The following is a 25,858-nucleotide window of genomic DNA, read 5'->3' on the forward strand; positions in this document are numbered from 1 at the left end:
GCATATGCGATTTTTTTCGCATGTCATGCAATTCACTACTCGTGCATGAGCAAATTAGCATTCACATGTGAATCGAAGGAAGTGAGAATGATCCTTAAGAGCCATTCACAATGCTTCGGAAAGCCTATACAGGTCATTCACACTGTTTGCGATTGCCTTCGACGTGCATGCGAATGTTCAGAAAGTACATAGAGGCTTCTCAAGAAAGCATAAATCGCATCTACATACGATCGCATAGGTGAATCGAATGCAGTTATAACACGCCCGTCGGGTCCATGCGCCTGTGTGTTTGTCTGATTTTCCCTCGCTGGGGGGAAATCCATCGCGGCAACGAGCTCTCGATTTCCCCGTATACCCGATTATGGGGCAGGGGCGGGGTATAAATAAATATAAATAAATGACACTTTCCTTAAAAGTGGCACTATTGAGAGAGAACGGTTGCTCGTGTCGATTCTAACGCACTGGCAACAAATTTTATCAGCTATGTTTATTTTGCGTTAGTAAGAATGTACCTTATAGTAGCATTGAGAGCTACTATTTAGCCTCTAAAGATATGTAGTAATAGAAACTGAAGCAACTTACCGGCAAAAAGAAGCGAAACCTGACAAAAACAAGGAAAGTGGGAAGCAGGTTAGAGGAAATTTTTAAAAAATTTATATTTAAGTTTAAAGATACTAAGTTAAAGAAACTTGTCTGTTTCTTTTTTATCAAAATGGATTCCAAGAAGCTTTTCTCATATGAAACATTTGTCAGAGCCGTTTCTGGAGCAGCCGTAAGCTATATTTTATTAGTAGTTTTGGTTTAAATAGGTCATCTGAAATATTAAATTGGATTTTTTATTTTTACTTTACAATTATTCCAATTTACAATATTTGATATTAGTAATGGCTCTGTTTTTGAAATATTAATTTTAAACCTTTTTTATTGTTGGAGATTTGTAAAATTACTACCTTAATTTGATCTATTGTATGATATTGTTTATTTCATCCATTTTTAAAAAAATTGTTGAAATTTAAATTGTAATAATTTAGTAATGATTTATAGTAATAATTTAATTGCATTTATGGCATATATAGGTAATACGTCTAATTTAATAGCATTTTTAGTGTAAATAGTAAGCATTTCTTATCAATGGTGATCATTGAAAAATTCATTTAGTATTATTTAACCTTTATTAATTTCTAGAGTGAATTTTAAATACACGCTCTTTTTTTCCGGTTCTAATTTAATTACCTATCCAGGAGAGGCTAAGGTCAAAATAGTAATAATAAGCGACACTTTTTTTCTCTCACATAATGAATGAAAAAAGAGATGAGTTTCTCCCTATTAAAAAAAAAGAAATCTTTTTATCTTCTTCCAAATTGATTAATATTTTTATGCATGAATAAAAGCATTGAAAAAATTTATGTGATGAAAATAATTATACTAAATATTATTAAAGAATGCTTCACGACAAATGAAATGGTTGTTTCATCACTCGTGCAGAATTATTTAGATTCTAATGATGTGACACAAATATGCTCCATTATAAAGTTTTGGCAACAGCAGGGCATGTTTGAAAACAAAAAAGAACGAGAACATTGAAAAGTTGAGGATAAAACTTGAAAGGTAAAACTTGTACCCACCTTTAGGCAAATTCATATTTGTTTTGCTTTTTTTAAAAATTCATTCTGAGCTGAACAATCAGGCCCTCTTTGTCCTTGTTCATCGAACAGATTCGTCAAGGTGTCAAAATTATCCATATTTTTAGCCAATAATTGATTAAAGAAAAAGATATGGTAGATTGAAACAGATCTGGGATGAATTTTACTTTTTGAATTAACTTTTTTTTTTTTATCTATTTTAATTTCTTGTATGATACTGCCTAAAAGCCCCAGTAAAACTTATCTTTAGCTCTATGCTCGCAATGTGAATTGAAAATGATGCAAAGTTTCTATATGAAGATATATAAAAATAAAAAATTTTAATTTCTTTAAAAAAATTTTTGAAAATTTGCAATTCATAAAAAATTTGTAAAGTTGATAACTATTTAAAATTATTTCAACGATTTTTAGAAAAATTATGCTGAGATGACAAGCTTTATTTAAAAGTATGATAATATTTTTAAACTATTTAAGCCATTTGTACATTCTAACAGATATTTCTTTATAGCAAAAAGATATTTGTTTTGACTTTAACATACCTTTATTATTGCTTTTTTATTTTCCACAAAAGAGCTGTGGAAATAACCTAGAATTGTTGTCTTAAAATTAATAACAATTAAAATATATATCTGGATTTCTATATCAAAAACTTGATGGGAAACTTAAAATTTTATGTGAAATTACTTTTACAAGGTATCAAAAATTGTTATCTTTCATTTTATTTAGAACAATAAAAATATTGGCATTTTAAAAGGTCAATAGCATGTGTATTCCTCAAGCAATATACATATAATTAATTAACTGCAAATGATTAATTTATTTGAAATAGCAGCTATCCAAAATATTTCTCAGTCAGTTTTTCTTTTGTTCCCATCAATTAGTCACACGAATTTGACATAGCTTTAAGTATTTTATGTCATATCCAAATCATAATTTTTTTTTTTACCTTAATCATTATTATCTTCTCTGTTTCATTTGAATATCTTTAGACTAAAAATATCTTTAGATAACATGACCTTTTAATATTTCTTATTGTTATGAGCATTGCATATTCATGTGTTATTGTCCATTGTACCCAACATATGCATCATGTTCTTTTATTCATTTAAAGCAAGTTGCTACAAATTTTACAGACAGATTTTATTTTTGTTGGCGCTTTTACCTGTCCACTTCTTTATGACTAAGGCAGATTCTCTTCAAATATGGCTATTTCTTTCTTTCTTTTTTTTTTCTTTTCTTTTTTGCAACTTTAAAAAATGGTTTGTAAAAGTTTTAATGGAAAATCAATAGGAAGATATTTTATTCTTTTAAAATTAGAGGGAAAAAAACTTTTTTCTAATGAAAAGTATTTGATGTACACTGAGAAATATAGTTTGGCAAAAGCTTTTTTCTATTATCATATCAGTAAATATATATAGCAGAGCTCATTCTAGGCAGAAAAAAGGGCAGGGTGCAAAAGTTTAAAAAAAAGGGCATTATTATTCTAAAAGGGCAATAATTTTTTTCAATGAGCTTTACACTTTCTATTAAAAAACATTGTCAATTTTTTTTTACTATGCTAAAAGTAGCAAAGCAATCATATTAATTACTAATTTTTATTAATAAATTAACATATTTATATATAGATTGAGTTAATGAGCTAATTAGCTTAGTAATTTATTTGAAATGCATGCACATATTAATAAAATAATAAATTATGTTTTTAAGTGTCTGTAGTTATGATTTAATAATTAAAATGATTTTAATCACATTACTTCACTATCACAATCATAATTATTATTAAAATAATAATTATTAAAATAATAATTATTAAAATAATAATTATTAAAATAATAATTATGATTTAATGATAGTGAAGTAACTGCAAACTTTCAAAGACAAGTGCAACAAGGGGGTGTAATGGCTATTTTTCCTTTCCCATATAAATCTATGTATCGACAACAATAACAAACTAAATAAAAAAGAGTTGAAAATAACAAAAGTTTAAGAAATCCATTGTAGAGTTTGGGGAAAAAATAAAGAAGGGTTGAGCAAAGAAAGGGCAAATAGGGTATGGAGTCTATTACATCAGGGCACTTATTTACTTCAGGGGCAACAGGGTGGATTCTTTTGACTAAAAGGGCAGCAGGGTGCTGTGCCCTGTTTACCCTGCTTAAGAATGAGCTCTGTATTTTTCCTGATATAGAAAAGTTGTGATATCCAAGTTTGATAGTATATTAGCAGTTCTCTTTAATTAGGGATTTGCCTGAAATATATCTGCTTTCACCAATTGCATTTTATACCTGAATGCAGCACAAAATTTATTTATTGTAATATTTTTTTTCTTCTCTTTTCTTTAGGGAGGTGTTACTGCTATGACAGTGTTTTTTCCATTGGATACTATACGTTCAAGATTGCAAAGTATGTTAATTTCATGTATATCGCAAAGTATGTTAATTTCATGTATTTTCTTTAATTTAGTTTTAGAGACTTGTGTTTAGTGCATGTACTGTTTGTAGTTGCACATACTGTTTCCATATAGTACTTCTCTTTAAGTGTCTGGTTACTGGTAATATCTGGTAAGTTACTTGTTGGTTAAAGGAAATTTTGTCTATTTTAAGAATAAAATATATCCGAATAGATGAATTTTAGACAGAATTATTTATTTAAGTGAAGTTATCTGATGTTAATCTGAAACTATTAAGGCTTAATTACTAGATATATAGACTATAAGCTTATGTAATAAACAAACTCGTTGATTAACTAGATTTGAAAATGTAGTTTTATAGGTATATGTATGATGTATATTTGTCTTATTACTCAGTCTGTTTGAAATATTTCAGTTAATTCTTTAATGATTATCTGTTTTGATATATTGTATGACTTTTTACGTTTCTAGCTTTTCTGTTCGTTATTTTTTCAAGCTGAAACATTTTACGAAACATTTTGTTATTTCCAACTTAGTTTTTATATTTTACAAAATGAGCAAGTTTTTTTGCATTTTGCCAGTTTCTGATGATTTTAATCATAAATAAAGTCATCTCCTCAAGATAGCATTTGTGTATTCATTTATAAATATTACTGTTCGTCTTTTAGAAAGCACGCTGGATGTCAAATACTTTATTTTGAAAATAAAATGTCCTAATGCTAACTTAGCTTATTGCTAACAAAGGTTTACTGGAAGCTGTAAAGTTGTAAGATGCTTTAAGGAAGACATTTTAAAAATAAACTTTAAGCATTCTAATTATTATTTATACTATAATTCCCTCCTATAACAAAGACAAGGTGAAGTAAAAAGCTCTCGATTCCACAGAATCTTTTGCTATTTTATCGTATGCATTAATATTAAATGTTTTATATTTGGTCTTTTAGACAATTTTGTCCCTGTTATAATTTTGGACCAATGATAAAGTTATTTCTGTTTCAGAAATATGAAAATTATAATATTAAGCATACTATATTTTTGATTTTATTAAGTCTCTGTAAATATTCCTAGAGCAGAACACTAAATAAAAAATTAAGAAGAATTAGAATAATTAAAGTGAAAATTTTATATATTTACTTATATTTTTATATTTATATAATGCTTTCAATATAGTTCTATCAAAACTTCACAGGTGTTATGATTATTGGACTATCATTGTAGATTTTGGTAGTTTAACCAGTTTTAGATGCTTATCATGTAAAAAGCCTGTTTTCATTGTAAAAAGGAAAGAAAAAAAACTTATTTCGGAATTATTTTTTTTCCTCCAAGATTTATGAGAACAGATACAAGCATTATTGAAAAATAGTTCCATACATGTAAACAAATTTGTTTCGTTCTTTAAAATTTTATTCATAATAAATGTTGCCTCATTTTGAGAGATGAAATCTTTTAAAAATACTATTTTGTTTTAAGGAAAAAGGCTTATGATCTACAGTGTATTTCATGAAAAATTCGAAACTAAAAAGTTAACTGCAATTTTTTAATATTTACATGAAAAATATTATCACTATTTTTTAGTTTAAAAGTTTATTAGAATCCCTGAACTATTAAAGTGTGCTTAGTTTGTTTTAAACTTTTTTAAAAGAGACATTGCTTATTATGCATGTTTTTCATTTAAAAATAAATGGCATCTTTTTGAAACATTTAATCAAGACCTTTCTAATTTTTTACAATTACATTGCATTTTGTTAGATTGATGCAAAGAGAAGAAATATTGATACCATAGTATACCAGTGTACTTTATAGCATGCTGTGCAATAGCTTAGTGTACAATAAACACAGTGCACAATATACAATAATATTTCCTGATAAAAAAATTTAATTTAATTAAAATTCCAATTTTAAAAAGTCATTTTAACTGCATTTTACTATTTATTTTTATGTTTAATTTAATTTTTAGTTTCCTTTCAGTTGAAGATTCAAGGCAAGCTAAAAACACAATTGCAGCTCTCAAGGAATTAGTGCAAGAGGAAGGACTGTAAGCCGACCATAATTATTACTTTTTATATTGCTGTTTTATTTATTGTCATTTATGTTATTTTTTAAAAAAATGTACACTAAGGCTTGCTTAATTATTATATTCATTTTTATTTCTGTGAGGTTTTTGCTTTTATAATATTGTCTTTAAATATTTTAAAAGTTAGAATTTTTAAAAAAATCAGTGAAACTCTTTATTGTATGTAGGTTGTTTATCAATAAGTAAAGAATATTGAAGCTTGGTAAAAATATGTTTATACATATATTAAATACAGTGATATTTGAGAGCTAAATTTTCGGGAGATGATAAAAATGATGTGAAAATTTGAGTAATCATTTAAATTTTTATAATATGCACTTGAAATATTAAAGGATAATTTAAAATCAATAATGTAGGTAAATAGCAATAATATATCATGAACTGTTCTGTAATAATTTGTCTTAAAATTTAAAAGACAAGTTCTAATTGGATAAATTTATATAAAAACTTCTGCGTCAAGCAAAGTCTCTCTATTCAGTAACTTAAAGAGTAACTAGTTTCTGTACATGAAAGCAATTAGGCTCTATCTTGTTAGATTACAGGACTAGCAATTTTTAGGTTAAAGCAAAATGAATGCTACTTTAAAGATTTTTAAATTTTTTAGGTTTTAATTGTATTTCTAAACTTAGTCATGATTTTTCTTGAGAAAAATATAAATATTTTATTTTTTTATAAAGGAATTATGCATTTATGTCTCTGGCTGTTCTTTAAAAATGCTTTATCTTCTTGCAATGTATCAAACTATTAGTGAAAGTCTCAAATATTTTCTATTTTTTGGCTTATTACAATAAGTCTATATCCCTTTAGACTTATTAGAAAACATGCAAAAGATTATTCAAATTTTCTGAGGCTTGTTGAAATAAGCTTGATACCTGTCTGCACTAGAGATGGTAAAAGAAAATAATAATAATAAAATGCTCTTTGCATTGCAAAATTAAATAGTCCATTTCTAGATTAGCAATTGAATTGTTTATGTCACTATATATAATTTGTAATCTTAAAAATTTCAACAGTACTGAAATATGATCACTTCTAAAGATTTTAATACCAGAAGTCCTTAGATAAATTTTAGTTAAGTCTCTGCAGAGAATACATATCTAGTTACGGCAATAAGGTTTTATTTATTTCACCATTACATATAAGTGCATAAGATTTTGGAGTTGAGTGGAACTCTTATTTTGTAAAGTGGTTCGTTCATAATTTTATTACCAACTATGCAATTTGTATGAGTAATAACAACAAAGTTTGATACAAAAATGGCTTTATTGTTTTACTTGAAATGCTTGTTTTCCTTCATTGGTTTGTTGCAGTTTTATTATTTTTAATGCATGTTTGCATTAGTGCTATCTCATTTGATTAAGAAAAAAGGAAAAGAAAATGTTACTGACCACACCAGAAATTATTTTCTTATTGTTTTTCTGTATGAGTTAGTTATGGTTTTTTTTTAATATTGAACTTGTGAGTACTATTAGTTAATAAGCAGTATTTTTTTAATAATAACTATTGTTATTATTTTTATGTGTAACAAACTTTTGAGACAAACTGTAATATTTTTCGGCGTCATGATTGGAATTTTACATTACTGCTAAACTAGCATTGTGTTATGATATATTTGCTTTCTAAATGTACATTTATGTCGTTTTTTTCTTTGTGTAAATAACAACAATTGTTACCCATAGTTGATTTTAGAATCAGTATAACCAAAATTGGTTTGCAAAAAACATTTGTTTCTTTCTATTTCAATTCTTTTTTTAAAAAAACCTGTACTTTACTTAGTCTATTGTAGTGAACCTTCATTAATTTGAGTTCATTGCATTTTGCTTGAAATAAATCTGCTTACTGAGAAATGATTGATATACTGCTTTCATGAGCCTAATAATTAGTGGGCCTATTGCAATGAGCATAAAACTGTCCTTCTGATTGGAAAATACTAGAAACTTTTTCAAATAGGCAGCGATATATGTGGGCATAAAGTCTATGCGACTTCCCATGACAACAACCCTTTTATTTTAATGATATGAAGAGTCCTATTCCATAAAGGTAATATTATTTCTTACCACCTATCATAATGTCCGAATTTTTCATTCATTCTTATGTTATGTCCAAAATTAGTTTTTTTCTTTCTTTTTATTCATAACTTGAAATAATGAGAGCAAAAAGTAGTCTTGATTAGTAAAACAACTTCAGCTTTTTTTTTTATTGCTGAAAGCTAAGTCTAGTTTTTTTAAATCAAAATTAAGTCTTTGTAATTATCTGTAACATTTTATTATTATACTAACTTTCAAAAACATTGATAGACACTTAATTAGTTTGTATGTTATAGTTTAAACTAGATGAAATTTTGAAATTTATTTTAGGTATAGTTTGTATCGTGGTCTACAGCCTGTTTTAATCAGCCTCTGCTGCTCAAATTTTGTCTATTTTTACACATTTCATGGGCTTCGGAAACTGGTCGTAACTAAAAGCACAGGGTACAATGCTCTGAGAGATTTAGCTGTTGGTTCAGTAGCTGGTATGTTAATTGTGTTTATTTTTTATCTGTAATTAATCCCATTCATATTATATTTTTCTGTTATCAACACTATTTAAAGAAATTTAATTCTTATTTCTTTGTTGTTTACAATCAATTCTCTCCTAGTAATTCTTCTTTACCCTTGATAACATAGGCAACATGTGGTTACTATCTATGTGTAACACAATATTATTAAGTTTTAATATTTTAAACTTCCAAGCGTTATAACTCTTGGAAAAAGTTTTTCTCTGAATTTTCTCTGCTACATGCTATTTTCACAGAGAAAAACACTGAAGTAATATAAGTTTTTTCTTGTAAGAAAACTTCCAGCTTAAATTTTTAAAAAAATTAGAGCAAATACTCAAAAGATTAAGTTATATTGGTTCCTAAGATAAACTTACGAAAACTCAAATGATGAAATTTTCTCATGCATAGTGAATTCGTTTGCAAGAAAAATTAGTAATTTTTTATGTAAACATTTTTTTTTTGTTATTCTTATTCATCTTTTGAATTTAAAATTTATAAAAAAAGTTCTTCTTTTTAATATGTAAAATTTGAACCTAAATTTAAACTTTTAAAAGCTTGAACTAAACAATTATTTGAAGGCTCTACTTTCTACTTATTAAGTGTAATTTAAGTTTAAATAAAGTGGGAATTTAATCGACTTAATATTAAAAAGTCCTCCCTAGAAAGATCAGGTATCCCTTTATAAACGACAGACTAAATTTTTTTTTACTGACATTAAGTAAAAAAATCAACAATGGAAGCGAGGCAAAATAGAAATGAAAAGTTACATTATTGATTATTTATCCCATTTTGTATTCTAATCATTGTACATTTGAGGAAGATAAAGTCAAATGTGCAATTAAAAAGCTGCAAGTTGGTATACTGGACTATACAGCAAGTTTAGTTTCGATTCTTGTAGTTTACATTCTCAAAACTGTTGAAAAAGTGAGTGAGTTTAATGTTGGAGCAGCCATTGAAATAGTAAGAGTTACACAGGAAAGACAAAATTGAAAGAAAAATAGATAAATAGTTATAGTTCTGGGAAAACCCAAATTAATAAAATATGAAGGAATATGTTGATGAAACGAAGGAATATGTTGTGAAGAAAATGAAAACTTTAAGTTTTGGAAACGATATATAGACAGGGTGCATAGCATTTTTAAAAAGTGCTTAAAGGTGCTTATTTTCGATTTTCGTTTTTTAAAAGCCCTTAAAGGTGCTTTTTTCATTGGGTGTTTTTTAAAAGTACTTAATGTTATCTTTTTCAAAATGAGATTTTTCCTTTACTATGTTGATTTTCGCTTCGAATTATGCAAAAAGACACAGTTCACATTGTTCTATTCAACGTTTTTACAATTAATTCAGCCCCAATCTATTTCAGCGTATTGTCAGTTCGTAGCGTATGAAATTAACATGTTTCAAAATTTCATGATTTTTGACAACTGTCAAAAACAATGCCAAAAGTTTTTTTTTCCAGACATGACGGTTAAAACAAGATAAAACCGTTAATGGTCAAAAACTTTCTAACCCTGCCTAGTTATGATTTTTTTTAAAAATATTTTTTGAGTGCTTGAAAAGTGCTTAAAAGGTGTTTTTTTTTGTTGAATAATTTGGCTTCGCACCCTGATAGATAATATGAATTCAATTCCTACTTCTATAATATGCATTCTTTGAAAAATAACAAAAACAATTGATTTAAAAGATTTTCTACTAATACAAGATGTCATTAGTTTCATAATCTTATGTTGAAAATTTTTCAAGCGGCTATTTCGCCAATGCCTTTTTTTGTGGAAGAGATTATAGTTGTTCTTAGAAAGGTTTACTGTATATATGACGCAATAAAGGTTTTTACAAAGTATTTTTCTTTCAGCGTTAATAAGTTAGACTAAAGTAGACCTTTCTAAAGCTTCTAACAGATCTTAAAAACATGACCATCTGACCTTTTATATATCTATTTATTTATGTTCATTGATGGATGCAACATTGTTAGTTCTATATCATTAAAATGATAAAGACGAAGGATTTATAGAATGCAATATTTCATGAACCATATTAATTTTACAATCTCTAAGGCAAACTAAAAATGTCGAATTTTATTTTATTTCTGATGCTTCAATAATTAATATTGCTTTTAAATTTTAACAGAAGTAATAAATACTTTTGTTTGTATTTTTGAAAATTAAACTATTTGCATTTTAAAATTATATCAATATTTTAAGGCATTCATATTGATCTTCTCAGAATATATCTTGCCACATTAAGTAGGTAAATTTAATCATATGTTAAATCAAATAATCAAATTCTACAAAACAAAAGGCCTCACATTTCAAATTTTGTCTCAATAAGGTCTACTGTATTACCTTTGCTGCCACAAGGAAAAATATCTGTTGAAACTACAATTAAAACAGATAGGCTAACACTGATTGCATTTTACTTCACTTGCTATTATTTAGAATATTCAGTGGTAGACTTTTTGCTTTTTATTCTCATGTTCCTAATAAAATTAAAATTTTTTTTTTATTTTATTTGAGAAAAGTTAACTCATGATTATTTACTGTTTCCTTTGCCTTTGTTAAAAAAAAATTGCAATTCCAAATATTCTATAGTTTATTTTCTTTCTTTAGGAGTTATAAATGTGTTGCTGACTACTCCATTATGGGTGGCTAATTCAAGACTTAAAATGCAAGGAGCAAAGCTATCTTCAAAAGATAAGAAGATGATTGGGGAAAATGTAACATATAAAGGACTTATTGGTAAAAAATTTATGAGTTCACTGATGAAGTTGCAATATTGTTTTGTTTTTTCTTAACGATTCTTTTTGTATTATTATATAATATTGTGGATAACAGGGTTATCAATTGCTTTTATGAGATAATAGTTTATAAATTTGTATAGACTTTCTATAAACTAGATAAAATATATATGTTGTAAGGTTGAGTCCATTTGCTCTGAGGTTAGGTAGATATGTAAGGAATGTGAGATTTAAGCAACATTAAAGAAATTTTGAATAGTTTTTGTCCTGCTTTACCCATAACGCTAAACTTTTCTTCCTTTAGGAAGGAGACTGTGGTTGGTACCTATGTGCTGAGAAGCTCAAATAGAGTTAGAGGAAACCATAAAATTTTGTAAAATTCTCTCTATTATTTGGTTTTGTTACTTCTAATCTCAACGGCAATGTTACTATTAATAAAGTTCCAACTTTCATGTAAAATTTAAAAAAATAAAAAGAAATTAATTTTAAATTGCAAAAAAAAAAAGATAATAATAATAATTTTATTAGTGTTGAAATCAGCATTGCTTGAAGGTATTACAATTCATTTTTAATTATACTTTTAGATGCTTTGAATAAAATTGCTACTAAAGAAGGAGTGTCTTCATTATGGAGTAGTGTTGGACCTTCCTTAATCTTAGTTTCTAATCCTGCTATCCAGTTTGCCTGCTATGAAACACTTAAAACTGAAGTTTCTAAGCATATTGGCAAAGATGTAAGTATATTGAAAATTTCAATATTTATGACATCATATTCGCATATTTTGAACGCAGTGGTCGAAAGTGGCATGCTACAACTAGCAAAACTACTATAGTAGCTACTTTTTTGTAGTGTAGTGTGCTATTTTTTTTTTAAAGTAGTGTTGTGAGTAGGGCATAACAAAACACTGTAGCTTGTAGTGATTCCTGGCGACTACTTTTAACGTCAGTTAAATGAAGAAATGAGGTTAAAGCACAACTAATTTTTTTAATCTGATAAAAATCTACGGGGATCTGTTAATGGACGCAATGAGAATGTTCCAAGCATTAATAAGAATTGTGTATTACTAACATTCAAACTAGCCATTATGAATACTAGCCAATTTATCGCTTTGGCTACACCTTCTAAAGCAAATAATGTACATTCAGAACACATTGATTTTATTTCAATGGAAGGGAATTTTTTGATTTTATTTTATTTCAGTTTCTTCATAATTTTTGGTGTGCATTATTTCTTAAAGCAAATTAATAACAAAATTGCCTGTATTTAGTAATCTTGTAACATTTTTAAATTAAATGTCCCTTTTCAGTAAGCCATAAAAAGTTGAAGGTAAAAGAAACAAATTCATAAAAAGGATTAAGAATTTTAAAATGGCTCATTAGACATGAATACATATTTTTTAATTTCTTTTCAAACTGTTTTGAAAAGGAGTGCAAATTAAATTCCCCTGCAAAGTTCGTCTTCTAAAAGTAGTGACTACATTTCAGAAGTTGTTTGGAGTCACTACATGTAAAAAAAAGCAGTTGTAGTTAACTACAAAAATGTGGTTTTTCCTGACACTGTTTAAATGCATATAACTTAGTTAATAAAAGCTAGCTGTTTAAATATTTTTTGTTAAACCAACTTTCGATGTTATTTACTCTTACTGCATTTTTAAATGTTAAGTTTGCAGCAACCAGTTTTTTTTTAAATGAAACTTACTAAAATTTGAAATTTATGTAAATGGCATTCTGAGTAAATTTAATTAAAATCATCAAATCTGCTCAACCTTTTTTTGACTAAAGATATATGCAAATGTTACCTCTGAAATGATGGGGGATTATCCAAAACTACTGTTTATATTTTTTTTTTTTTTTTGCAATTTTTTCTCAATTTTCAGCTTTTCTTCCTTTTGTTGATTGTTAAACTAACATTTTTTAGCAATTGTCTATTAAGGAATGATTTATCTGTTCAATGTTCAACTCTTTCGAGGATAAGTAGCCTGTCAATTTAGAATCGTATATTTCCAGTAATTTGAAAGTTTAACCTTTTACTTACTTGTTTATTCTGAGAGAAGCAAAATTCCAGGTACCGTATTTTTCGGCGAAAGCGCCGCTTCGTCACAAGCGCCGCACCTCGATAAAAATGAATTTTTAAAAAAAAAAGTTATAGTAAGCGCCGCTCCGGCGCAAGCGCCGCAATGGTGCTGAACCGCGTATATCAGCATCCTTTCAGAAGAGACCTTTAAATTACCATTTAGAATATCTGTATAATAAAAAATTAAATTTTTTTATGCATTTCATAAAATAAAGTTTTAATTTCTAAATTATAATAAAAAATTTCTTTTTCAGCAAAAAAAAAGCAACAAAAAAGTTTTCTCTTTCAGCAAAAAAAAAAAAAAAAAGAAAACAACAAAACTATATAAAATAAAGTTGTTCTTACTAGTTGGCACCGCGCCAAAAAACAGAAGAACAGCAAAAAGAATATTTATATGTTCAGTAGCTGAATTAATGCTGAACTGATTGCAGGAATCCGTAAAACAATGCAATAAGAAAAATAAAATAAAAATTTATTAAAAGAAAGATTTTAAAATAAAAAGATTTTAAAATTTATTACCGTTAACAATTTGAGGAAAAACTAATACATAATAACGAAACAGCTAATAATAACGAAATAACTAATAATAACAAGAATAAGAAATAACTAAGCAGGCCCCAAAAAAATTCTGAAGAAATGAGCGAACGGGAAATAAGTTTCACTTTCACAATCTTTCAGGGTGGAATTTTAGTGAGTAGAATGCCCTCTCCTTCAATGGAAATAACCCAATGTGACTCAATATTTAAAAGGGGTTGGGGAAAAGAAAAGGGTATGGGACCCCTAATCCAGCATTCCAAAATTTGGCACTTAATCTGATCTAATCTTTTTTTTAAATTTTTTTTAAAGAAATTTATATTGATAAGACAAAAAAAATCAGCTATATTCTTTTTATTTGGAATTTTATTCTGTTGAAGTAACTTACTTTATTTTATCTTTTAAAAATAAAAAAGAAGCTTGAAAAAAAAAAATCTGTGTCAAAAGAAACATCTGTTTCTTAAGCAGTTTAAAATAAAGTGAGAAGTAAAAACACTTGCATTTCCAATGAACAAAATAAAGAAATGGAAGTTGGAAAAAAACTGATCAATCAATCTTGACAGCTGTGCTTTACCCCCAAATTTCCCTCTTCTGTTTGACCATAAATTGGCCACACCCAGTTGACATTGAAACTACCACGTGGACAACAAAATGAATTCTATCCCTTTTGCGGTTTTTTATTCGATTCATTAATTTTTTTTTATTTTGACGCTTTTTATTTTTTCTTGTTAATTGTTGCTCGCTTGTTTTTTTTTATCGTTATTAGTTTTTAGCTTGTTTTTTGTTGATATTCATTGTTAGTTTCTTAGCATTAATTGTTAAAAAAAAAATTTTTTTTTTGTAGTTCCCTGTTACCTTTTTTTTTTCTTCTTGCGAGGTAAGCGTCTTTCGTTAAAACAAAATGTTATCTAAAAGAAAAAACGAGAACTGTGATCTCGCTCTAAAGAAGAAACGATTATTTCTTCTTCATAGGATTCTGATTATTTCTTCTTGATTATATTATATAGATTATTATTTTGATTAGTAAAATTTCTCTTAAGATGGGCCAGTTTTAAATTCACCCCACTCCATCATAATCTACGATCGAAACTTGACTAAATTTATTGGTTTTTCTGAAATTAACAGTGGAATTGAATTATAGTAATATTTGGGGGCCATATTGGAATTTTGCGAAAGAGATCCGAAGTTCGGCATTTCGCCAGTCCCGCGAGTGTCGGGTTTAGGGTCCTATTCTTCCTTTTCTGTTCGCTTAAATTACTATTGCCAAGGCGCTAAATAGATTTCTAGATTGCGATTTTTCCTTAAGCTGGGGGTGGATACAAGATGCATACCTTTTAAATTTTCTCCTTATGCGATGTTTTTTTTAAAATTATTATTTCGTTTATTTATTTTCTTACAGGCTGCTGCCGAAAGTTTGCTAAGAATTGGCGATGTTCTGCAGCAGATCGCAATACGGGCGAATATTTCGTCGACTTCGTTATTAATTTTTTTTAATAGTCTTTCTCTCAGAAAATTATTTCATCTTAAATAACTTTCCTTGACAAATTTTTTTGCTACAAAAAAATATTTCGTCGGAAGCGCCGCTGCATCGGAAGCGCCGCATGTAGGAAAAAAACAACTTTTTTTTCGATAGCGCCGCGGCTCTTCCGCCGAAAAATACGGTATTTCAAATTGTTTTTTTTTTTTTAATTTCAATGTGTTAAGAATAAAAAAATTAGGAAACATTCTATGAGAAAAAGAACTCTAACTTATCATGAACATTTTCTTAATGAAAAAAAAAACTTGAAAAAGAACAATTTATTTCAACATTGATTTTTTTCTTAACTTTAACTTGCATTTATCCATATAATGAACAAGCTAGTTTCAATTTTCATATCTTGGAATTATTATATTTTCATGTTTGATATTCTTTTATTAACAGTACCAAAATAAAAGTAATAAATGGTAACAGTGATATTTTTTAAAATCGTAATATGAAATTATAAAAATATCTGCATTTACACTTTTTTTGCACCTGACTTTTTAGTTATGTTAACATTTTGTTTAATTTTGAAACTTTGAAATTGCATTTACTCCTTAATCTTTTATTTATGATTAGTATTGAATTTAGAACTATTTTTCTATTTAAATACATTAATATTATCAAAATACTTTGTAACAGAAGTAAATTGCATATGAAATGAAAATTTCTTTAGTGTATGATTTTGCATTTAATATATTTCAAAATAAAGACATTGTCTTTTTATACATTATTTGTTTAATGCATATTGATAAAAGTTGAATTTTTTTTCTCTAAGTTATGAAAAATATTTTTGATGATTTTTCCTCAGTGTATTTTTAGATATTTTATTGTTTATGTTTACATATTAAAAAGAATTAAATATTTTTACATTTTTGTAAAATATGTTTTAGTGTTAATAAATATTTATTTTATTTTTCTATCTTAGAAGCTTAATGCTGTCACATTATTTCTGATTGGAGCTGTTGCCAAAAGTATATCTACAATTTTGACTTACCCTCTTCAGGTTGTTCAAACTAAATTGAGAGTAAGTGAACTGTATATAATACTTAAAATAGTTTTTTCTTCTTTTTTTTTAAAAAAAAAATTGAGCTTTGTTTTACATGCTTACATAAAATGAAAAGTTTGGGGGAACATAAAAAGTCACATTTTTAAATGGGTGTGTTAACCATTTTTTTAGCATTTATGACAAGTAAGAAAAAAATTGTGTTAAAAACTAAATGTTTTCTGTATTCTACATTGTAAGTGTTTTTAGTGTTCTAATGCTTAGCTTATTAAGTTTGAAATAAGAGCTTTCGAAAAAATTCTTTTTATATTTTTCCTGAAGAAAAATTTTTTTTTTGTAATTTTATTTTTACTTTCGTAGACTTAATCATAGTGTGTGTTCAGTTGTTTGAGCAAGTAAGGATTTTCTTTAAGTCACTAGTTTTTCACATTTCTTTTTGAAATAGCTTTATTTTATCTAGATTTGTCACATTAGTTATTAATTGGGAACCTGGAAAAATTGACAAAAATACAGCAGACATTATATCTCTTTCTTAATTTTTTATTTATTGTCCTAATACATATGTGGAGGGGATGTCTTTTTTTCCCCCTTTAACAATATACATGACAAATAATGTATATTTCAAGTCATCAATGCTATATTTTTAGCAAGAATTTTTTTTTCTTTCTTCGGTCCTGTTTTGCTAAATAATATCTTATAATCATTTTTAACTACATTGATGCTGATGAAAAATCAATAACTAGTGAGGCACCACGACTCTCCAATGAAAAGGTTCTTTTTAGTTAGATTTTCCTCATCTGTATAAAAATAATAAACTATCTGAAACTAAATAAACAAAATAAATTTATAATTACTAAGTGAGTCTTATAAAAAGTTTTGAAGTATTCAATGAAAGGCACAAATATTTTTAACCATTTGTTTTTCTTACTCCTAATTAACCAGACTTTAATGAAAATAACGAACTGGCTTACTTGCATTTCAAAAAATAATAATAAGCATTATTTTTTGCAATGTGCACGAGGATATTTTAAACCATCTATTTAGGATGCGCGCTCATATGAACTTATGAAGGTAAAGTTAAGTGATGTTTGAAATAATCTTTCAAAATAAAGTTTTTTTATGAGCAAGAAAAAATTTCAAGATTCTTTTTAAACCCTGAAGTGCTGCAAAATTGGTCCGCAATAAATCAAAACATTTTTAAAATTGTAGCAAAATAATCTATATATCTTGTTATTGATTTATAAAATGTACACCAACTTGAATGAGGTTTACACATAGTTTTTAATCATTTATTTGATTGTAGTAAATACAATGATGCTTTAAAATGTCCCTTTTTCATAGTCAAATTTTAAAATAAAAATCTCTCAGTTTTAAACAATAAACGTTTTTATTCATTTTTTGTAGTTTAAAAATTCTTAAATAAATTTAATTTATTTAAAAGCATCAATTTTTAATATATATGCCTATAATAAATTAGGCATTTCCAGAAAAAGTTATAGATCTGCATTTGTTAAAATCTTTGATTTATGTTTCTGAATTACATTTATTGTAGAATTCTCTATCTTTTATTTTTTCAATATACTTATATAATAAATTATATTTTGTGTGGAAAACAAAAAAAAAGAGTTTGTGAGCTTTTTATTCTGATCAAAGTTTAAAAAATACCTGTTTATAAGGACAGACACAGCTGAAAATATGCATAGCATTTGCTTCTGTTTTCACACTTCTTTTATAAATATTGTTCCTTTTTGAAGAATCCAAATAAATTTGTTATGTGGTATTATCCTTTCGCCTAAATCACTTGGTACATTTTTTAAAAAGATTTTTAAAGTGCATCATTGTTTTTACACGTTGTAACGAATACTGTAAACATATACTAGTAATAGTAAATTTACATTGTTAGAATTTAAAGTTTACTTTATCAGTCAGAGTTCTGAATGTGAAGACATCACTTGAAAAGTTACGTAAATAATGTACCTAACTATCCAGACCTTGAGGTCTGGAACTTTGTCCCATAATCAATATGCTTAGTGTTTTAATAAGTAATAAGTTCCTTGTTTATTTTGAGTTGAACATTGAAAAAAAAAACGTTTTTTTTTTTTTTGTTGTTGCTTTGTCTAGAATAAAGCTCTCACTGACATATACATTACATTAATACATTAGATACAGATTAGATTAAATACATTAGAAAACCAATTTTTCAGAATCTTTTGAATTGAAGGTGTTCTGGATCACTAAAGGTTAGCAATTAATCGTTTACAATTATTTTCTTATGCTAAATTGTCATAGGTTGCAAAATTACAAAAAAAAAATTGTATTTTATAAAAATTAGAGAAGAAATAATGATGGATGCAATTTTTAGACTTCATAAAAAGTCTTATAAGCAAAAGTTTTTTAGATTTAATTATTTTCTTTAAAAAAAAGCTAATTCTTTTGCTGATTCACTGAATCTTAATTTTAAATCTATTTCAGCATGGGTCAGAAACAATGAGAAAGCTGACAACATTACGGATTCTCAGCTATATAATAAAGTAAGTTACATTTCTTTGTGTTGATTTAGTAATTGCTATAAATCCCAGTCAAATCCCACATTATGATATAAGTGTTTTTTGATTCAAATAAATATACTGTAATAAATCCTGTAAAACTAATATTTGCAATTACTTCGTAAAAAGATCTTACTTTTAATTTCTAATTTGAGCTAAATAATTTTAACTGATTTATCTGAATTTGACTTTTTAATTATTTATATCCATTGTAAGTAAATTGCTATCTAATGACAACAGTATTTGTGCAGTTTTTTCAAATATTCAGAGAATTGATTTTGATACTTTTGAGGATTGAGTATTTTCTTACAAACTTTCAGATGCTTAAAATTATTTTATTTTTGATGTCTTACAAAGGAATTTATGAGTGACATTTTAATGCATTTGGAAAATTAACTCAAGTTTTTCCAATGACAATAGGAAATAAATACTATCTGAGTGTTTTTTATTTCATATTTGCAAATAAATTTAAAATGAGATGTTTCCCTGAAAAATATCACTTAGGACCTTCTTCCACTAAGATCTTCCATTATCTGCTATATTATAAAAATGGTTTTTCTTAAAAAAATAAATTCTTATTTCAGTATGAACCCACGTAAAAGTTATAAAAAGGAAACATGTGTCATTGATACCAGTTTAACATCTACTAAATCCTTGTCTTTACTTATTTATTCTTTCTAAGTCTTCTTATTAGTAATTTAGTCTAAAAGTTTGATTAAACCTCATTTATTTCAGTGAAATGTTATATATAATAAGTTATATAACGATTTCACCTTTCAGATACATTAACATTTTCTTTCTGGCCTGAAACAAACATAAATTAACACATACAAATGATCACAAATACCTTGCATTGAAAAACAAGCATAGCTCGATCTCCATATTGTATAATCTGAAACGAATGAGACTAGATTAAGGATTGTGTAACCATAGTTAGAACCAAAACAATCTGAAAAATGTCTTTTTTTAACAAAATTGCTGCCATTTGAAAAAAAGATTTGCAATTTTTTTTTACATTTAAACATATATAAAAAATTGATTAAGATTAAAATCAATCGAATAGTTTTTCTGTTACCCAAACTCACTACAAAAAAAAAAACATGATTTTTGAGAAATCTTGTTTATAATATTTCTCTTTTGTATTTTGGGAACTTACCATCAATCGGTGATGCCTGAGCTATGCTGCTCGCCTTTCTTAAACTGTTATGTTTTGTTGAACTGTTATGTCTTCCTTTCCTGCAGCAGATCTGTTGAAAGTCACCATAACTAAATAAACAGCAATTTGAACCACATCTTTACTGGACTAGATGTGTTTTGGATAACAATTCCAAAAAAGTAAATTTAGAGATTTGTTATTATTGTGATTGTTCGCACTAACAGAATCTTTACAGTAAATTTCCATTTGACAGGTTTTCTTATATAGGCCTGATAGCCTAATGACTTTGCAGAATGGCTTGACCATGTATTGCATTTTTCAACTATATCAAATAGTTTCCAGGCAAAATGGTTTCTCCCACATTACTCCAAAGGTTTCAAAATATGCATTCTAATACTCATCTGTCCATATCTTTGAAAAAGGTACTTATCACTTCAAAGGAGGAGGTCAGGAAAGCCAATGTTTGTTTTTTCAATTCGCTAATTTCATTTAAATGGACAACAGAAAGTGATCACTCAGAGTGTATCCAGGGTTGGCTTTTTGCCGGCAGAAACTGGTTGTAACCGATAAAAACTGGCAGAAACTGGAAAAACTTCTATATTAGTTCTGGTAATTGCTTAATGACATTTTGTTTAAGTAAGCTGAAAAATGTAACTGTAACAAACTTTATAATTCATTCTTTGTAAATATATATTATTTGTTTATTAAATATAAAGAGTGCAGTGCAGTATATCAAATATTTATATTAAATAAAGAATAAAGTAATGTAATAATAAATATAAATACTAAATTTTAGTTTATTATATTAAACTCTGAAATTCAGAATTATTATCATTTAACTCTTAATGTAACTGAATAGAGCTACTTTCAAATAGTTTTTTTTCTTTTCAAGACATAATTTGCATGGCAACAATCCAATTATTATAACAGTAACAGTTTTAATCTTTGCTGTATGTAAGAGGTAATATAATTGGCTAGATTCACTGATTCATAAATGTAAACAGCAATTTCACTGATCACTTTGTTTAACATTTAAATGTTTTTTCTATGAATTATCCATTGTATGTCAATATCAGTACTTAACTTTTATGACATTTTCTGAGTTTCTGCCATGCAAGTTTTAACCAGTTTCTACCAGTGGTTTTAAACACCTCGACAGAAACTTGCCAACCTTGAGTGTATCTAAAGGATAATTTTCTGGAAAGCAAAGATATGCATTTTAATGAACTTAAAAAAGATGAAAATTCGGGGTTTATTGCTCCTAAATTTTAAATATTAGCATTTTAGCCATTACTTTTTACCCAATCCCTTTTTATAATAAATAGATTAAAACAATACAGTTACATATTAGGATATGTTCGTAAAATAGTAACTCATCCTTACGTGATACCTAAAAATTGTTGTGCTGATAAATTGCAAAACACTCATTTACTTTTAAAAAAAGAAATGTTGACAAATGTATAGATGTATCTTAAAGTTGTTTACAAGTATGTTTTTTAATATTACACTGTTTTTTGAGCAAAATGAGTTAATGTTCTTTGCTTACAGTTGACCATACTCAAATTCTTGTATTTTAAAAAAGCAGCACTCTTTTTAATGAACTGCATTATGAATTGTAATTTTTATTTTATTTTTATGTTCTATATATATATTTTGCAGAACAAATGGTGTTCGTGGACTATATAAAGGACTGGAAGCCAAACTGCTTCAAACTGTTCTAACTACAGCTTTGATGTTTTTATGCTATGAGAAAATAGTCATTTTTATTTTCTACATAATGAAAGCACCCAAGCATCGTTCAGAGTAATGGCTGTGTCTATTTTCAGAGTTATTCGAACAAAAAAAAAGCATTATTGCTCTTATATAGACATATTTATACACTTTTTTATAGCATGATGTTTGATACATTGTAGAAATCTTCCTGTATGTATCAAAGTAGTGACTTTTTCCATTAGTGATTTTGCAATACCTACTTGTTGAAAAATGTAATTTCTATTTATTATGTTATTCATTATTTCCTTATTATTTATTTTAATTAAGTTTTACAGTAAATATGAAAAATGTACATACCCTTTCATCATTTGCTTTATATGAGTTTAGTCTCTTTAATGCAATTATATTTGAATTGTTGCCTGCAAACAGATCATTATAAATCATTTGTAATGCTAATAATCCCATGGGACCCCAAAGCCAGGATACAGGAACTCTTAGATCAGTGATACCCAAAGCGACAATCATAATCTTATAATTCGCCGCAAAGGTTATAGTAGGTCGCATTAATGTTTTAGTTGACATTTACAATTTCTAGCTCAGTGGAAGAAACAAGGTAAATTGGTAGGATTTAAAAACAGTATCATAGGCTCAGTTTTGTAATTGTTCTAGTTATAAGCGTGTTCAACTATAATTCTGTTATGAACTGAATATAGTTATTTAGTTATAAACTTGTCTATTTTTGAATTACACCTTTTTATTGTTTTAAGTTCATACCTATGTTCCAGATTTTTATTCTCATTACTCTAAAACCAACTTGATCAATTTTTTATAAATAAGTCCTGTTGGTTATTTTTCTGATTGAAAACAGATTCTTTGGTGAGCCTTTATCTCAGCATTTAATTTTTACTTGTTTAGGTTGTAAAATACAAGTTGTAAATTTTTTTTACTGTAAGATCGGAAGATGGAATGCTTTGTTTTCTTCTTGAAAGGACACTGTAACACTGGAGAAACCCTTCACTTCCAATTTTATTTCACTTATATAAAGGATTTAAAGAATAGAAAATGTGGGTTCTTTTAAACCTAGAGTTGATCATAAAAATTCAAAGAAGTTGTGGGGGAAAATTCAAACTGCAAACAAATTAGGGCAGGAATACAGGGGTGATTGTGCTCCGGAAAAAAATCCAAATTACTGGATTTTTCGCTAACCACAATCCGAAAGTCCAGAAGTTTCAAGAAGTCATTGATCACATTTAAATATAAAAATTCTTGTATATTTTATTTTAAAATATTAGAACTAGAATTTATACTTGGCATCTCTTTCATTTGTAAATATTTTTTCTGGTAGAGTAATAAATGTGATAAGAGATAAAAGTAAACTTACACATAATTATTCATTTAAATTATGCTGCATATAATTCATTTAGAATATCATGTTTTGAAAACTTCAATGATTTAAATTTATAAATATTTTGAATGATTTTTACTCAAGAAATTTTAAGGATTTTTGAGTTGGACCTACAATTACCCCTGGGATTATGCTATGGAGAAAATTTCCAATAATTTGTTTGCAGGTAGATAGTTACTTTATTTACATCACACTAGAGCTACACAATGGGCTATTGGGAGCAATCTTGGAAATATCCCTGAAGATGATACAGAGACATGCCATCACAATTTTGTTCCTTTGCAGAGGAGATTGCTCCTCCGCTTTTGTAGCCCGACAACCTGCGGATAAAGTCCAGCACTTTTTGGTGGAACAGTTCAACGAAGACCGATACCTCGCACCCTCGGTCCCTACACAGGCTGATCAAACTGGTCACCCAGTACCCTTTTACTGACTGCAGCCAGTGATGCTTTACTTTGGTGTTCTACTGGGAACCGTATTTACGATCAGTCCACTGCGGGACATAATTTCTTTGCTTTTTTATTTTGTAAACATATGAAACTTTATGAACTACTCTAGGTTTACCTGTACTCACTTTTCAGTAAACTTTAAATACCAATGGAGCTGAAAAAGAATTTGCAATGAAAAGTTTGTCCCACAGTCAAGAGTCTTCTTAAGAATTGGCAAAATCTTATTGAAAATAAGTAACAGTATTACTTTTAACTAAAGCAAGTGCCATTTTCAAAATTTATTACAAAAAGTAAGAAAGTGCACGACCTTTCTCACAAATGGGCAGCAAAAAAAAGAAGTTATATTTACTTTAAGAAGACGTGAGGCAACAAATTAAGTCTTATGTCGATTATTGACTCAACTATTCCTTAGATAACAATATATGGTTTTTCTTAAAAATATAAAGTACAGTATTGTTATAACTACAAATCATTTGTATAATATATAAAAAGTAAAAATTATTTAAAGTTTTACATACTTTGTCTTCTTTAAAAAAATCTATTTATGATTGTATATAAATTTTACTAAACTTTTAACTTAAGACTACATGTTTTATTGGATATGTTTAGGTTCAAAAACAAAATGTCAATAGACTGAAGAATTGATTTGAGTTAATTTTCTCATTCAACTTGAATAGTTTTTGAAATTAATTTTTGACTAAAAAGTGAGACTGGATATTAACTGTTCAAGATTTGTATATAGACCCTGAGTGACTGATTTTACACCTTTCTTTAAAAATACTTTTTTAAAAGAGAGTGAGAAATTTCAGTTTTATTACTTGTAGTAATAAAAACCATTACAGTTTAAATATAATGAAGAAGAGAAAAATTTTGTGTGTTCTGTGACCTTATTTTAACCTGAAAATTATTCAAAATCTTTTGACTGCAGAAAATCTTCATTTTGTCCAAAATATTTATGATTACATTGTAAACCTGATGATTAAACATTTCATGCTTCTGTAATGGTAAATGAAATAAGGAGATAAAATTTTGCATTCTTACTTACATGCTTATTCTCTTTGTGTTAAACTGGCACATAAAGCCTCTAGTATTTGACCAAACCATGTATTTTCCGCCATCTTTCCAATCCTGCTTTGCTGAGGACTTCCTTTCTCCACCTTTGTCGTAGTATTTTTGGTCTGTTTCTTTTCCCGATTGATGCTCAAGTACTGCAACGTATGCCGAATTGGATACATTTGTAATAACATTGTAATAAGGTTATAAAAAAAATAAAAATGTTCATTCAACTTTTCCTCCTAATACAGGGATGGGAAAACTTTTTAGGCCCCCTTGATAAAAATAAATTCTTAAAAATATGCACATTTATTATCATAGATTAATAGAGAAATTTCGCACTTTTGCGTTAGATTCCAAACGCTCCGGTACATGAAATTGAAGCAACTACGCATACTCGCGTTTATTTTAGATACCACTTTATGTTGTCCTGATTTATGCTACAGGAATGCTGTTTATAGCTGTTAAATGTTGTTTTTTGTTTAAGCGTACCTTCGAACTAAAAACATGGATGTGGAATACAAATTTGAATAATATGAAATTTAGAAATGAATCATGTGATCTTACAACCATTGGTCCATTCTTTAAAAAATAATTTTAACATTATGGTTGTCTAATTTCGCTAGTTCCATAAGAAACTAGATATATTTTGGCTATTTCTAAATTATATTTATTTTAGCTATACAACTTAGTTAAAAGAAGTTGTTCAATATCAATTGTTGTTCAATTGAAGTTAAACAATAAAAGTTTAATAATATTGTTTTTAAATATGAATAATAATAATAAGCTGAATTTGTCAAATTTTTCTGCTCACAGATCCACAGCTTTATGTAAAGCAAAGCATCTTGAATCGTATGCCACAGTTTTAAAGAAATAGTCTACATCCATTGCAAATGTTTGTTTTGATTTTGTGGTCAAAGTTAAATAATTTCCACTGCGCTAGCGTTTTCAACCTATGGATTTTTGCAAAACCTCTTATTTTCACTTATGTAAGTTTGATATTTTTTTAA

The 25,858-nt window shown here is 27.3% G+C and overlaps 1 protein-coding gene and 1 long non-coding RNA gene across 4 annotated transcripts in view; one reads left to right on the forward strand and one right to left on the reverse strand.

The window, feature by feature from the left end:
• The first annotated feature begins 586 nt into the window (after positions 1 to 586).
• PMP34 (Peroxisomal Membrane Protein 34) lies at positions 587 to 24,839 on the forward strand. 2 transcript variants are annotated; one of them, XM_016068149.5, is made up of 9 exons: positions 587 to 772; positions 3,983 to 4,043; positions 6,019 to 6,085; positions 8,482 to 8,636; positions 11,267 to 11,395; positions 11,979 to 12,127; positions 16,449 to 16,547; positions 18,999 to 19,057; positions 21,888 to 24,839. In XM_016068149.5, the coding sequence occupies exons 1-9, from the start codon at positions 713 to 715 to the stop codon at positions 22,033 to 22,035; spliced, it is 927 nt and encodes a 308-aa protein (XP_015923635.1). In that variant the 5' UTR covers positions 587 to 712; the 3' UTR covers positions 22,036 to 24,839. The 2 variants fall into 2 exon arrangements, with proteins under 2 accessions (XP_015923635.1, XP_015923634.1); XM_016068148.5 differs by having other exon boundaries at positions 3,983 to 4,070; positions 21,888 to 22,293.
• Positions 19,828 to 25,858, reverse strand: part of LOC139425995 (uncharacterized) — a 54,429-nt gene continuing 48,398 nt past the window's right edge. Inside the window, exons 3-4 of one of the 2 annotated variants that reach the window (XR_015435608.1) lie at positions 24,841 to 25,003; positions 19,828 to 19,964 (exon numbers count right to left, since the gene is read on the reverse strand). This is a non-coding gene — a long non-coding RNA (uncharacterized LOC139425995). Of the gene's footprint in view, positions 19,965 to 22,787; positions 25,004 to 25,858 lie in introns of those variants that run through there. The other variant, XR_011637225.2, reaches the window with a different exon arrangement.

The sequence above is a fragment of the Parasteatoda tepidariorum genome, chromosome 7 (genome assembly GCF_982258835.1).
Source record: "Parasteatoda tepidariorum strain Cologne lab strain chromosome 7, Ptep-v5.0, whole genome shotgun sequence".
Lineage (NCBI taxonomy): Eukaryota > Metazoa > Arthropoda > Arachnida > Araneae > Theridiidae > Parasteatoda > Parasteatoda tepidariorum.

Excerpts from the sequence above, each read along its gene's own strand:
- PMP34 (XM_016068148.5), top strand. The coding sequence starts at position 713 with ATGGATTCCAAGAAGCTTTTCTCATATGAAACATTTGTCAGAGCCGTT. Across the intron at positions 773-3,982 it reads GAGCCGTTTCTGGAGCAGCC|GGAGGTGTTACTGCTATGAC; the intron begins GTAAGCTATATT and ends TCTTTTCTTTAG. Across the intron at positions 19,058-21,887 it reads ATTCTCAGCTATATAATAAA|AACAAATGGTGTTCGTGGAC; the intron begins GTAAGTTACATT and ends TATATTTTGCAG.